We start from the raw sequence: 13,509 nt of genomic DNA on the forward strand, positions 1-13,509 counted from the left end.
ATGTTACGGAAGAGATGAAGAAAAAAAAAGTAAATATTGTGGAAACGGGGTAAAACAGGGGATGTGGGGACAAAATGTCTGAAAACGATAGAGATCTAATTAGTTGCCATCGAAATGGTGAAGAGACAGGGAAGGGGGAACGAAAAAGTTAGTGACAAAAAAAAGATCTTGTTAGTTCCAATGAAGATGGTGGACAGGGACGGGGATCGAGAGAATCGGGCGGATGTTAGTGTCGAACCTGTAGGTGGAGTTTATACTTTCTGAACGAGGATAAACACATTACACTTGTATATCAATGTGTTTAATGGCGTTTTCGTTTTTAATTTGCACTACACCGGTGCAGTGCTACACTGAGGCATGAATAAACGAACAAAAATGACGAAAACATAAACAGTAACCATTGACTACAATAAACGATTCCATTGCACAGAGCTACACCAAACTTTTGATGAGTGCTACACCAGTGGTATCGGTGCAGAAAAAGTGTAGCACTGGTGTAGTGCAATTGGTAAAAACGAACGGTTTCAGTGCAGCTTTCGCTACACCAGTGTAGTGCAATTTAAAAACGAAAACGACATAAGGTACTGGTATATGAGAAGCATATATGAACTATCCCGACTCGCCAACACATCCCGAACCGGAACCTCAGGCGGTCTACCTCGGGCCCTAAGGGATTCCAGTAGCTTCGACCTGGCGTCACGATACTCTACGCACGACCACACGACATGCTCGATGTCCTGATAACCGTCGCCACAGGTGCAGAGACCGCTCTCCACGATCCCGATACGCCGGAGATGTGCGTTGAATGTATAGTGATTTGACATGAGCCGTGACATAACGCGAATGAAATCACGACTCATGTTCATCCCCTTGAACCAAGGTTTCGTCGATACCTTAGGGATAATGGAGTGTAGCCATCGTCCCAGTTCGCCATTGCTCCATGAAGTTTGCCAACTTTCGAGAGTTTTCTGACGAGAGATACTGAAAAATTCATTGAAGCAGATTGGTCTTTCATAAATATCACCTTCCAATGCGCCCACTTTAGCCAATGAGTCTGCCTTTTCATTGCCCGGAATGGAACAATGCGAAGGGACCCAGACTAACGATATTAAATAAGACCGTTCAGATAAAGTTCTCAAATGTTCCCGTATTTTCCCCAGGAAATATGGGGGATACTTTCCTGGCTTCATTGCCCGGAGAGCTTCTATTGAGCTTAGACTGTCCGTAACAATGAAATAATGGTCTTTGGGCAAGGTTTCAATGATCTCGAGGGTGTACTGAATAGCAGCTAATTCTGCGACGTAAACTGAAGCCGGATCACTGAGTTTGTAAGAAGCGGTGATGTTTTGATTGAAGATGCCGAAGCCTGTGGACCTGTCGATGTTTGATCCGTCAGTGTAAAACACCTTTTCACAGTTGACTGTTCTAAATTTATTATAGAAAATATTTGGGGCCACTTGAGGGCGCACGTGATCCGGAATTCCATGAATTTCTTCTCTCATGGATGTGTCGAAAAACACAGTAGAATCAGAAGTATCCAAGAAATGAGCACGGTTGGAAACAAACGAAGAAGGATTAATATTCTGAGCCATGTAATCAAAATACAAGGACATAAAACGGGTCTGAGAATTGAGCTCGACAAGCCTTTCGAAGTTTTCAATCACCATCGGATTCAAGATATCGCATCGGATAAGCAATCGATATGAGAGATCCCAGAATCGATTTTTCAACGGTAATACGCCCGCGAGCACTTCGAGACTCATCGTATGAGTCGACTGCATGCAACCCAAGGCAATACGCAAACAACGATACTGAATTCTTTCCAGTTTAATGAAATGGGTGTTCGCGGCGGATCGGAAGCAGAAGCATCCATATTCCATTACGGACAATATCGTTGTTTGGTAAAGCCTGATCAGGTCTCCTGGGTGGGCACCCCACCAAGTTCCGGTTATTGTGCGAAGAAAATTGATTCTCTGCTGGCATTTTTGTTTCAGATATCTAATGTGACATCCCCAGTTGCCTTTGGAATCGAACCAGACCCCGAGATATTTAAATGTGAAGACCTGAGCTATGGTTTCACCCCCTAGTTGAAGCTGTAGTTGTGCTGGTTCTCGCTTCCTTGAAAATACAACCAGCTCAGTTTTCTCCGTAGAGAACTCGATACCCATTTGAAGAGCCCATGTCGACAAGTTGTCGAGGGTATCTTGCAATGGTCCTTGGAGATCGGCAGCTTTGGGTCCTATAATAGACACAACGCTGTCGTCGGCAAGTTGTCTTAGCGTGCAAGATGTGTTGATACATTCATCAATGTTGTTTACGTAAAAGTTGTATAAAAGGGGGCTTAAGCATGAGCCCTGAGGAAGACCCATGTAACTGAATCGTATTGTCGACAAATCACCATGCGCGAAATACATGTATTTCTCGGACAACAGATTATACAAAAAGTTATTCAAAATTGGTGAAAGACCTTGCTGATGCAGCTTCTCAGATAGGATGTTTATGGAAACTGAATCAAAAGCCCCCTTGATGTCTAGGAAAACTGACGCCATTTGTTCTTTACGAGCAAATGCCATTTGAATTTCGGTTGAGAGCAACGCAAGACAATCGTTCGTTCCTTTGCCCCTGCGGAAGCCGAATTGTGTATCTGAAAGTAAGCCATTAGTCTCGACCCAATTGTCTAGACGAAACAGAATCATTTTTTCGAACAATTTCCGGATACAGGAAAGCATAGCAATCGGCCGATACGAATTGTGATCGGAGGCTGGTTTCCCTGGTTTTTGAATGGCGATAACTCTTACTTGTCTATTTTATTTTTTTATTTTATTTTATTTCGTCAAGCAAATGTAGACTACATATAAATTGTTTACAATGTTCACTTACATACTACACATTATTTCTACGACAAAGCTTAGATTTGATTTGATTTTTTGACATAGTAAGGTCAAGATGTTCGCAGTATTGATTGTAATGGCGCATTATTCGATTGACTGGACTGTATTTTGCATAATTTGTTCTAGCTTGTTTTTCTAAAAATAATTTCCTGGAACGTAGTTGGCGGCTAGGTATATAAAAATTTAATTGCGATAATAATGGAGCTGATTGAATGCGTTGAGAAATAATGTCGCTGATAAAATAAAGCATTGCAAAGTCGCGGCGTTCTTTAAGTGTTTGTATATTGATAAGCATGCAGCGTGCTTCATATGATGGTAGAGGAAATGCTGTCCAGTTTAATTTACGAAGTGCATATAAAAGAAATTGTTTTTGAATAGATTCGATGCGTTCTTCGTGAATAATATTGTATGGATTCCATACTAGGCTGCAATATTCCAAAATAGGTCTGACATATGTAGTGTATAATAATTTAATTGTGTATGGATCCTGAAAGTTATGACTGAAGCGTTTAATAAAGCCCAGCATGCTATTAGCTTTATTGATTATGGTATTGTAGTGTTCCACAAAAGTGAGCTTGGAGTCTAATGGCGTTTTCGTTTTTAATTTGCACTACACCGGTGCAGTGCTACACTGAGGCATGAATAAACGAACAAAAATGACGAAAACATAAACAGTAACCATTGACTACAATGAACGATTCCATTGCACAGAGCTACACCAAACTTTTGATGAGTGCTACACCAGTGGTATCGGTGCAGAAAAAGTGTAGCACTGGTGTAGTGCAATTGGTAAAAACGAACGGTTTAGGTGCAGCTTTCGCTACACCGGTGTAGTGCAATTTAAAAACGAAAACGACATAAGATTACGCCTAAATCTCTTACAATTTTACATTTTTCTACAAGTTGATTTCCTAGATGTATGTTTATAGGTATAGTTTCATTTTTCCTACTGAAAGTTATTGAGTTACATTTTTTTACATTGAGTTGGAGTAGACTTTTGCAGCACCAAATGTGGAATAGATTGATTTCGTTCTGGAATATTACAGCGTCGTTGATATTTTTAATTTCCATGAAGAGTTTCATGTCGTCTGCATATATAAGCACTTTCAGATTTTTTAGTATGAAGGAAATGTCGTTTATATGTAAAATGAAAAGGAGAGGCCCTAAGTGAGAACCCTGAGGTACGCCAGAAGTTACATTAATTGGTTCAGACAGTATGTTTTGGAAGCGGACTACCTGTACACGATTCGTTAAGTATGATTTGAGCCATTCAAGAAGAGTATGTTTTATGCCATATTTTTGTAGTCCAGTCATGTGGGACAATATTATCCTCAAGAAGCCTATTGAATAAATTCAATAAGCGCCTTTTGGCAGAGTCAGGCAAATTTTTCAACAAGTTGAATTTGATTTTGTCTAACCCCGGAGCTTTATTGTTACACGATAAAAGCGCAAGTGAGAACTCGACCATCGAAAAAGGTGTTTCGTTTCTGTTAGATGAGGCGACGCGCATGATCGTCTGTTCCGGAGCAGAGTCAGGACATACTTTTTTAGCGAAATCGAATATCCAGCGGTTAGAATATTCCTCGCTTTCGTTCGTGGTGTTTTTGTTGCGCATTCGTCGGGCTGTGTTCCAAAGAGTACTCATTGATGTTTCTCTCGATAATCCGTCTACGAATCGACGCCAATAACCGCTTTTCTTCGCTTTAATCAAGCTTTTCATCTTAGCGTCCAATGCCGCGTAGTTTCTAAAATTATCAGGTGTTCCGTTTTTCCTAAACTCGATAAATGATGAAGTTCTCTCCGCGTTTAATTCCGAGCACTCTTTGTCCCACCACGGGTTGGGAGGACGGATGTTAGTTTTCGCGCCGGGTACACGTTTCGTCTGAGCTTGAATCGCGGTGTCGAGAATCAAGCCAGCCAAAAACGTGTACTCTTCCTCCGGAGGAAGTTCTTGTGTTGTTTCTAGTTTCTCAGATATCGAATTTGTGTAGCATTTCCAATCAATATTTCGTGTGAGGTCATACGAAACATTGATTGTCTCCGATGGTCTTAATCCGGTGGCGATTGAAATTACGATAGGCAGATGATCGCTACCGTGGGGATCAGGGATTACCTTCCACGTGCAATCCAACCGTAGCGATGTCGAGCAAAGGGATAAGTCTAGCGCACTTGGTCTTGCTGGTGGTGCAGGAATTCGTGTCATTTCTCCCGTATTCAAGATTGTCATATTGAAGTTGTCGCAGATATCATGGATCATAGTTGATCTGTTATCATCGTGAAGACAGCCCCATCCCGTACCGTGTGAGTTAAAGTCTCCTAAGACCAACGTCGGTGCAGGAAGGAGCTCTACGATATCACTGAGCCACCGATGCCCAACCGAGGCTCTTGGGGGAATGTAGATGGAAGCAATGCAAAGGTCCTTACCTTTGATTGTAACATGACATGCGACAACTTCAATACCTGGTATCGAGGGGAGCTTAATGCGATAGAAAGAATAGCACTTTTTGATCCCTAAAAGTACTCCTCCATAGGGATCATCTCGATCCAGACGAATAATGTTAAAATCGTGGAAGTTTAAGGGTATTTCAGAAGTTAGCCAAGTTTCGCACAATGCAAATGCGTCACATTTCAGATTATTTACTAGAAATTTGAAAGGATCTATTTTTGGGATGATACTTCTACAATTCCACTGTATAACAGTGATTGTATCCGTGACCTCGGTGGGTGACTTAGCCATCGAAGGATACGATCGCTGAAAGAAGGGGCCATTTTGCAGTCAACTGCTTCAAGAATGTTTTAACTGTAGGAATAAAAGCCATTATCAGGCTTTTAAGAGGTTCAGAAATATTGAAAGTAGACATGATCCAGTCCACAATATCAGAGAATTTAACAAACCCAGTATTTGGTAAATTCTCTGACTGATCTTTAGGGACTTTCGGGGGTTTTGAAGTCCCAGGAAGTGATGGAAATTCTTGCTCGGAATTTAATTTTCCAAGGCCTGGAGCTTTTTTCTCTGGTTTTTTGCCATCACTACCAGTTGTTGTAATTTTTCGAGACCCATCAGAGGACATCTTCGAACCCTTACTAGGGAGCTTTTGAGAGGATTTATTTCTTCTCTTTCTAATTGATGAGCTATGAGGGACAGCCGAAGATGTACCTTCGAGGGGGTCATCATATTCGCTCTCGTCAGTTGACAAGTAAGCGTAAGGATTTTCGGTAGGTGGCGTAGCACATTTCAACATTTCCGCAAATGAGCGTTTGGAATGTTGCTTGAGTGAACGCTTCATTTTATCCTTACGCAATTTATACACGGGACAATCAGAGAGATCATGCGGCCCCTCCTTACAGTAGAGACACTTTTCATTGTCTCCACTGCAGGAGTTATCCGCATGACTCCCTCCACACTTTATACACCGGGATTTATTGCAACAATGGGATGCTGTATGTCCCAATTGTTTGCAATTGGTGCAGTTCATGACCCGCGGTACATAAAGACGAACAGGTAAACGAACTCGGTCCAGGAGGACGTAATTAGGCAAAGCCGAGCCAGCGAAAGTCACCCGATACGAGTCTGATGGGATATAGGACTTAGTCCCATCCTCAGCGGTCGATACTGAACGCAATTGCTTGCAGTCCAGTATCTTAACGTTCTTGAGTAGGGGGTTTTTAAATCCGCCTGCCCCATGCTTAAGAACGTCCTCGCAAGTCAGACTCGGATCGGTGATCACGCCGTCTATCTCGACTTCGCGAGCTGGTACGTATACGCGATACTCCCGCGTGAAATTCTCACTTTGAACGATCTCATTAGCCTGTTTTGCACTGGCTAACAAGACCCTAAGCTTGTCCGGGCGTACTTTTTCAATTTTTTGTACAGTATTGTATCGCGAGGACAGGTCATTAGAAAGTTTTAGAAGGTTCAATTTTTTACCATTCGCTTTGGTCCGGATGTAAACCGCATACGGTCCGGCCGAGAGTGCAAGCCCATCGGGATAGCTTCCAATGCGCGATTTATTGCCATCTGAAGCATCCATCTGATCATCAAGGGGAAGGTCAGGCAATTTGATATCGCCTGTCATGTCACGGACTTGTGTCCGTGCGGTCAGATTCGGGGTGCAATTGAAGTGGTATTAAACAACAGAGCAAATAAAGTTTTACTTAGCTTAAGCTCCAAAACGGTGAACGGCTGCCAATACCCAGTCCGAGGCAACATGGTTCATTTTGACAGATCGATAGTTATTTTCCGACACTGCAAAAAATCTCGCAATGAATATGCTAATATTATTTTCTTTAGTTGGAATTATTTTCAGTGGAAAAGAAACCCGAATAACTTTCCGCCCGTCAAATTTTGAAATGGACCAATCCCTATGAGTTTTTTGCGTGAATATTCTTCGGTGTTTTTAATTTTTATTTCAATGGCCGGCGTTTTAAGTAACAGTTTGAAATTTCATCCACTCATTACGAAACTGCGGTCCGTATGGCCATGCATTACCATGACGAATAAATTGGAATAGATTTGAGCTCAACTTTAAAGTTTTTTTTTGTATCGTGACAGTTTGAGTTTCAAAAACGCATTGTCCTGTTATCCCAGAATTGGGAATCGGAATCCTATGAAATTTTGTTTGAGACCATAATTCTTTTCATTTGAATTTTGCTAATGAAACTCGTTTTGGCCTTCTTTGAGGAAACGAATGAGCTTCTCTATTCCCGATAGTTTCGGAAACCGGTTTAGCTGAAGCCAGTTAAATTCACCGTAAAGATAGTAATAGTGAAGAAGTTCTTTTGATTCGAAGTTTTTTGAATCAGTGTTGCCATCTTTTAGAAATCGTAGTGCATTCCAAACAATCGGAAACCGAATTCCGGTAAAACTGAAAAAAGTTTATTTGGTCTTCGACTATCAGAATCTTCAAACCCGATAAACCCGATTAACTTATTTCAAATTACCATTTTTACACTAATCACCCTGTATCTCCGGAACCGCAAGTCGGATCTGATTAAAAAACAAGAAGGTTGTATGGGATTTTAGGACTTTTCATTTGAATATAAGATGGAGGATATCGGTTCAGCCATCTACGAGACAAATTAGTGTCATTATTTTAATTTCGTTGCACGTATCATACTGTAGCTCCGGAACTAGCAGTCGAATCCAAATGAAATTCGGGAACCTTGCATGGGAGCATAGGACTTTTTATACGAATCTTAGTTCGCAGAAACGGCTAAACCATCTACAACAAAATTGAGTGAAATTATTTGTCACATACACACATTTGCTGTACTCGATGAACTGATTCGAATGGTATATGGATATAAAAAGTTATAAGGAGTGTATCGAAATTGAGCTATCCACATACATTTGTGTTGTGCGGATGTATTTATGATGGTTTTTTATGCTCAGATCACAGCATGCTGTACTTTTGACTGTCAGCTTTCATTTGTTTACTTGTTTGTGCGGTTGAAATTCTGCGTTTTTAAAATGTCGCGTATTGAAAATGAGGTGAAAATTAAGGTTCTGGACACATGGCTAAGTGAAAAGGGTATTACTATGCGAAAATTGGTGAAGCGGTTTGGAATTCATCATGCCAGTGTTAAAACCATCATTAATAAGTTTGAGGAACAGTATACTTTGGATGAGCTACCAGGAAGAGGCAGAATTCCCGGTTCTTCCAAACTGAAGCTGGACCAGAAAGGGGTATCTCTAATCATGAAGAACAAATAAATGTCAATACATGGATTGGTAAAAAAAAGCAGGAACGAGTGTCGGAATGATCCAGCGTTTCATAAGGCGAAATCACCTGAAGACCTACAAGAAGCAGAAAATCTCTAAACAAAGTGTAGAATAGAAGAAGCGAGCAGCAACAAGGGCCCGGAAATTGTATTCGCGTCTTTTGTAATGTCCGGATGCACGTGTTTTGATGGACGATGAGACTTATGTAAAGGATGATTCAGAAACCCTTCCAGGTCCACAATACTTAACTATGTGGGGAGGATGTGAGCGATGCGGACAGCTCGATTCAAGAGGAGAAATCCGGTCGAAAGGTACTGGTATGGCAAGCAATATGTTCCTGTGGTTTGAAGTCAACCATTTTTTACACTACCGAAACTATAAATGCAGAAATCTATCGATCTGAGTGTCTCCAGAAGAGATTGCTGCCTTTATATAAGAAGCATAGGTCAACTCCACAGTTTTGGCCGGATTTAGCGTCGGCTCACTATAAAAAACCACTCTCAATTGGCTTGCGGAAAAAGCGTATAAATTTCGTAGAAAAAAATATCAATCCACCAAATTGCCTTCAGCTTCGACCCATCGAACGTTACTTGGCAATCGCGAAGAGTTTCTTCAAGAAGACTGGTAAGGTAGCTGGGAACTTGAAGGAGTTCAAAAAAGTGTAGACTCAAGAGTCCAAAAAATGCGATTCAACACTTGTCCGGAACTTGATGAAGAGCGTTCGCTCAAAAATTCGAAAATTCGTGAAGGAATAAGTTGAATTTCATCCGGTTTTCATTATGCTCAAGTTTAACCTCGTACAATAAAGGACCAATTTTTAGTTTGAATAAAATATCGTTTTGTATCATAATTTGAAAGAAAAATTTGTGGAAAGCTTATTTTCGATACACTCCTTATTCTTCCCGCAGTTATGGCTTTCTAATACATCTGTCATACTCGAACCGTGCTGAAATCGAAACGAGGCAAAATTCCATGAAATAGACTGCTGTACACAGTCTATTTGGTGCTTAGAAACAATTGCATACTAACACATGGGCTGAAAAGTCCCGGACCTAGCACATAGATGGCGCTAGTTTTTCATTGCATTCACCTTTTTTCAGTTATTACTTACCTTTGAAGTTCATATGTTATTGTGCTAAGAGTGACACTACTTTTGTTATTTTCAGTATTAAGGATAAAAAACAATTTCGTGTTTTTAATTTTACACTGCTTCTTGATGGGAATAGAACCGTTCAAGCAAAGTAATGGCTTGAAAAGTGTTATGGAAACTCCGCTCCATCAGAAACAACAATAAAATCTTGGTTTGCTGACTTCAAACGTGGTCGTAGAGACACCGAAGATGCAGAACGCAGTGGATGTCACAAGAAAACATACAAAAAATCACAAAATCGTTTTGAATGATCGAAAAGTAAAGATTCGGGAGTTAACTGACATCGTAAAGATATCAAAAGAACGTGCTAGCTTTATATTGCATGAGCATTTGACTAAGAGAAAGCTCTGTTCAAAGTGGGTGTCGCGTTTGCTCACTGTTGACCAAAAAAGAGAACGTGTTGATGATTCTGAGCAGTGTTTGGCCATGTTTAAACATAACAAACCGAAATTTTGGCGTTGATATGTGACAATGGATGAAACATGAACTCATTACTTCACTCCGGAATCAAAACGACCGTCATCTGAATGGACAGCAACTGGTGAGCCTTGTCTAAAGCGAAAGTACAACAATCGGCTGAAATGGTTATGACCTCGGTATTTTGGGATGTGCGTGGTGTAGTATTTATCGACTTTCTTGAGGAAGGAAATACCATTAACAGTGAATATTATATAGCATTACTGGAGGCTGAAATTGCAAAAAAACGACCGACAACCCACCGTGTCAGAATGAATTGAACTTATAATTGCTCCCCATATCCACCGTATTCGTCAGATTTGACTCGCAGTTACTACTGGCTGTTCGAAGACCTGAAAAAAATGTCATCGTTGAAACTGTGGCCTATTCTGAGGCAAAAGATACTTCGTTCCACAAAAGTGGTATTGAAATGTTAGAGCGGCGCTGGAATGATTGCGTTACCCTTGATGGAGATTACATTGATGAATAAAGTTAATTTTGAACCAGAAAAATCGTAATCTCTTTGTTAGGCCCGCAACTTTTCAGACCATGTGTTATTCTAGGAGCTGCTTAGAAATTATTTCAGTTGTGTCGCGTAAACTTTCAAGTGTTGCAGGTTTAAAATGCTATTCAAGAACTGTATGCTGGTGAACTTTTGGTTGTTTGGGAATAAACTTTGTATGTATGGGAATACTTACTTTATATAAACAATTCTGAAACTGCAACCACCGTTCGTAGTTGACGCAACAGTGAACACATCTATCACAATTTCTATCAGGAAGATCGTCTGCGGAAAAGAAAACAGTACCAAATTTATTAGCATGTCAAATTTACCTTTTCCAAAAGCCGTTTGACAGTACTCGACTGATTGTCACAGTGCACTGGCACCGTCGTTTTCAATTCCCGCAAACCGGCTCTTAGAATTGTGTGGAATGCGTCCGTCGTAAATGGCACTTACCAAGTACAACAATTTGCGACAAGTATTCCGGATGGAGGGCATAAACGTTGTGCTTTTTAACCTTCGCTAAATTACCATTACATTTTATTATTCTAACTTCCCGCGGTGATAGCGCCAATGTGACCGGTGTGACTTCACGCTGCTGCTCACGGAAAGAATGGCGAGCATTGAAATGACAAAACATGAAAAAGGGTTAAGCATTACGAACAACAGCCAGACCTCAACTGAGACAGTTGAGGTGAACTGTTGTGAGACGATAGCGATGGCTGTGACAACCGGCTGCATAGCCACCAAGACATGGCAATAACTTGTCAGGATTACGGCGACGTTAAATATTTTATTTTCAGGAAATAGTTAAAAATATTTTCAAACCTAAGCTCAATCCTTGTTATTTCACAGGTTAACATGATTTTGTGTGGCACCCTTCCATTTACATATGTGACTGTTCGATATTAAAAGTTGAAATATTAACGTAACTACATTTTATACGTGTACGATTCAAGAGACTTCTGAATGATGATACAGTTCGCCAGCAAATTGTGCACTATCACGTATGTCCTACTTCGTGCGTTGGCAAGATTGCTGCACAATGGAACAATGCGACCCAGACCTAGGATGTGTACTTTCTTGAACACGAGGGACATGCAAACAAACTTGCTCGCCAGAAAGTCATGTGCTTGCCTCGGAGCGCCTCAGGATACAGCTGTGTTTATTTTTAATTTTTGATAAATTCCAAACGTTTTTCTTTCTCATCGCTATCGTCTAGTTGCAGTTCTTTTTTTTTTTTGTTCACAGGCAGGGTGTCCCCGGCGTTGTTCCGTTACAGTTGGCATAAGACAAGTTCTATTGTCTGAAGCGACACATATTCAGGTGTGAGGGGCAGCATTGTGCATGAGATGAAAGCAACTGTCTGATTATGCAGGGTTAAAAAGCCTACCTCTACTAGAGTAGGGTGCACCAGGTCCGTAGCGGTGACATCTTGCTCCTCGTGGTCATCCACCACTCCGGAATCGTCCAGGGAAGACTCACGGTTGCCACCACCCTCACTGGCATTCGAGCTGGCCTGTCGGCTCGAAGGCAGTAGCTGTCCGCGATAATGTGGTCCTACATGGAGTTAATTAAACACAGGTTGTGGTTTGTACACATTGCAAAACCAAAAAGCCGACAATCATGGTCAAAGTTCGATTTTGGTAATATTTTATTTTTTTATTACCATCTGCCACTTACCTAAAGGGTGCAGCGTGTTGGGATTTTGTGGCTGAGTTGATGGTGGCAGTGGAACTCCTGCCGTTGTCGCCAGCATTCCTTTTGTTCGTTGTAGTGCCAGTGCTTGTGGCCTTACTATGCTATGTCTAGGACTTGGACTGGGACTCGGTGTCGCCGAACGACTTTTAGACTGAAAATGAATTTGCGAGAAAATCACAAAAGAGAGAGAAAGAAACGTTAAAAGTTTTCTGCACACCCCCCCATCAATTGACTAAACCAATCGACAACGCTTCATTGCCGGTGAACTTACATAATTGTTCCCATTTCGACCGCCTTCGTCCTTGCCCTTTTTTCTTCGTCGTGTTTTTTTCCGCGAATATGACGCCAACAGGACACCCTTCCGAGCATCCAATTTCTTTCGTTGCTGTTTACTTAACTGTCTAACATTCAAACTGGCAGGATCGAAGCTGAACGTGGAATCGTCCCGATGGTCGATCAAGTCTTTTCGTCGTTCCTAAAATGAAAAAAAAAACACGCGAATCGGTTAGAGAAAACCACGACTTCATTAACGGGAAGTCTTTCAACGAGGTGCAAGTGACCATAATTTACCTCTTGTGTAATTTCAGCTTCCTCCTCGTAACTGAGAGCAACTACAGCTAACATCAAATTAATCAAATAAAATGACCCAAAAAATACAACGACGGTGAAAAACGATACACTCATAGGGCCGCAGGTTGCCAGAACCTGGAATGAATAGGAAGAGAAGAGAAAAGTTTCCGTTAAAAATTGTATCGTTTTCAAACTTTGATTGGAAAGCGTGAAATGCAATGAATGTAAAAGTCATTTGTACGTTGTGGTATTGTTACGATTTGACCTATCCAATGAATCAAAATAATGTGGTAAAAGGAACAGAACGTAAACTGTCTATAATCGCATAGCAGTAACGTACTGAACTAGTATAACTTACAGAATGAAACAATACTTTGCTCGCGTAGGTTATTCTTAAGAAAACGAAGTGGGTTCACTATTATATGCACTTCCGGCACCGGAACCCGAAACCGGTATAATCGAAGTCGGCTCGTACGGTCACCAACTAACATGATGTACAAACTCTACTAGTTTTTAC

At 41.1% G+C, this 13,509-nt stretch overlaps 1 protein-coding gene across 6 annotated transcripts in view; it reads right to left on the bottom strand.

Annotated features, from left to right (window-relative positions):
- The window catches only part of LOC131439274 (sodium channel protein 60E), a 615,309-nt gene that overhangs the window by 54,011 nt on the left and 547,789 nt on the right, over positions 1-13,509 (bottom strand). For all 6 annotated transcript variants that reach the window (XM_058610093.1, XM_058610088.1, XM_058610092.1 and 3 more), the window contains exons 10-15: positions 12,993-13,127; positions 12,694-12,897; positions 12,405-12,573; positions 12,115-12,281; positions 11,178-11,319; positions 10,918-11,006 (exon numbers count right to left, since the gene is read on the bottom strand). In XM_058610093.1, the coding sequence (XP_058466076.1) occupies positions 10,918-11,006; positions 11,178-11,319; positions 12,115-12,281; positions 12,405-12,573; positions 12,694-12,897; positions 12,993-13,127 (906 nt within the window). The remainder of the gene's footprint in view (positions 1-10,917; positions 11,007-11,177; positions 11,320-12,114; positions 12,282-12,404; positions 12,574-12,693; positions 12,898-12,992; positions 13,128-13,509) is intronic.

The sequence above is a fragment of the Malaya genurostris genome, chromosome 3 (genome assembly GCF_030247185.1).
Source record: "Malaya genurostris strain Urasoe2022 chromosome 3, Malgen_1.1, whole genome shotgun sequence".
In the NCBI taxonomy this organism is placed as follows: domain Eukaryota; kingdom Metazoa; phylum Arthropoda; class Insecta; order Diptera; family Culicidae; genus Malaya; species Malaya genurostris.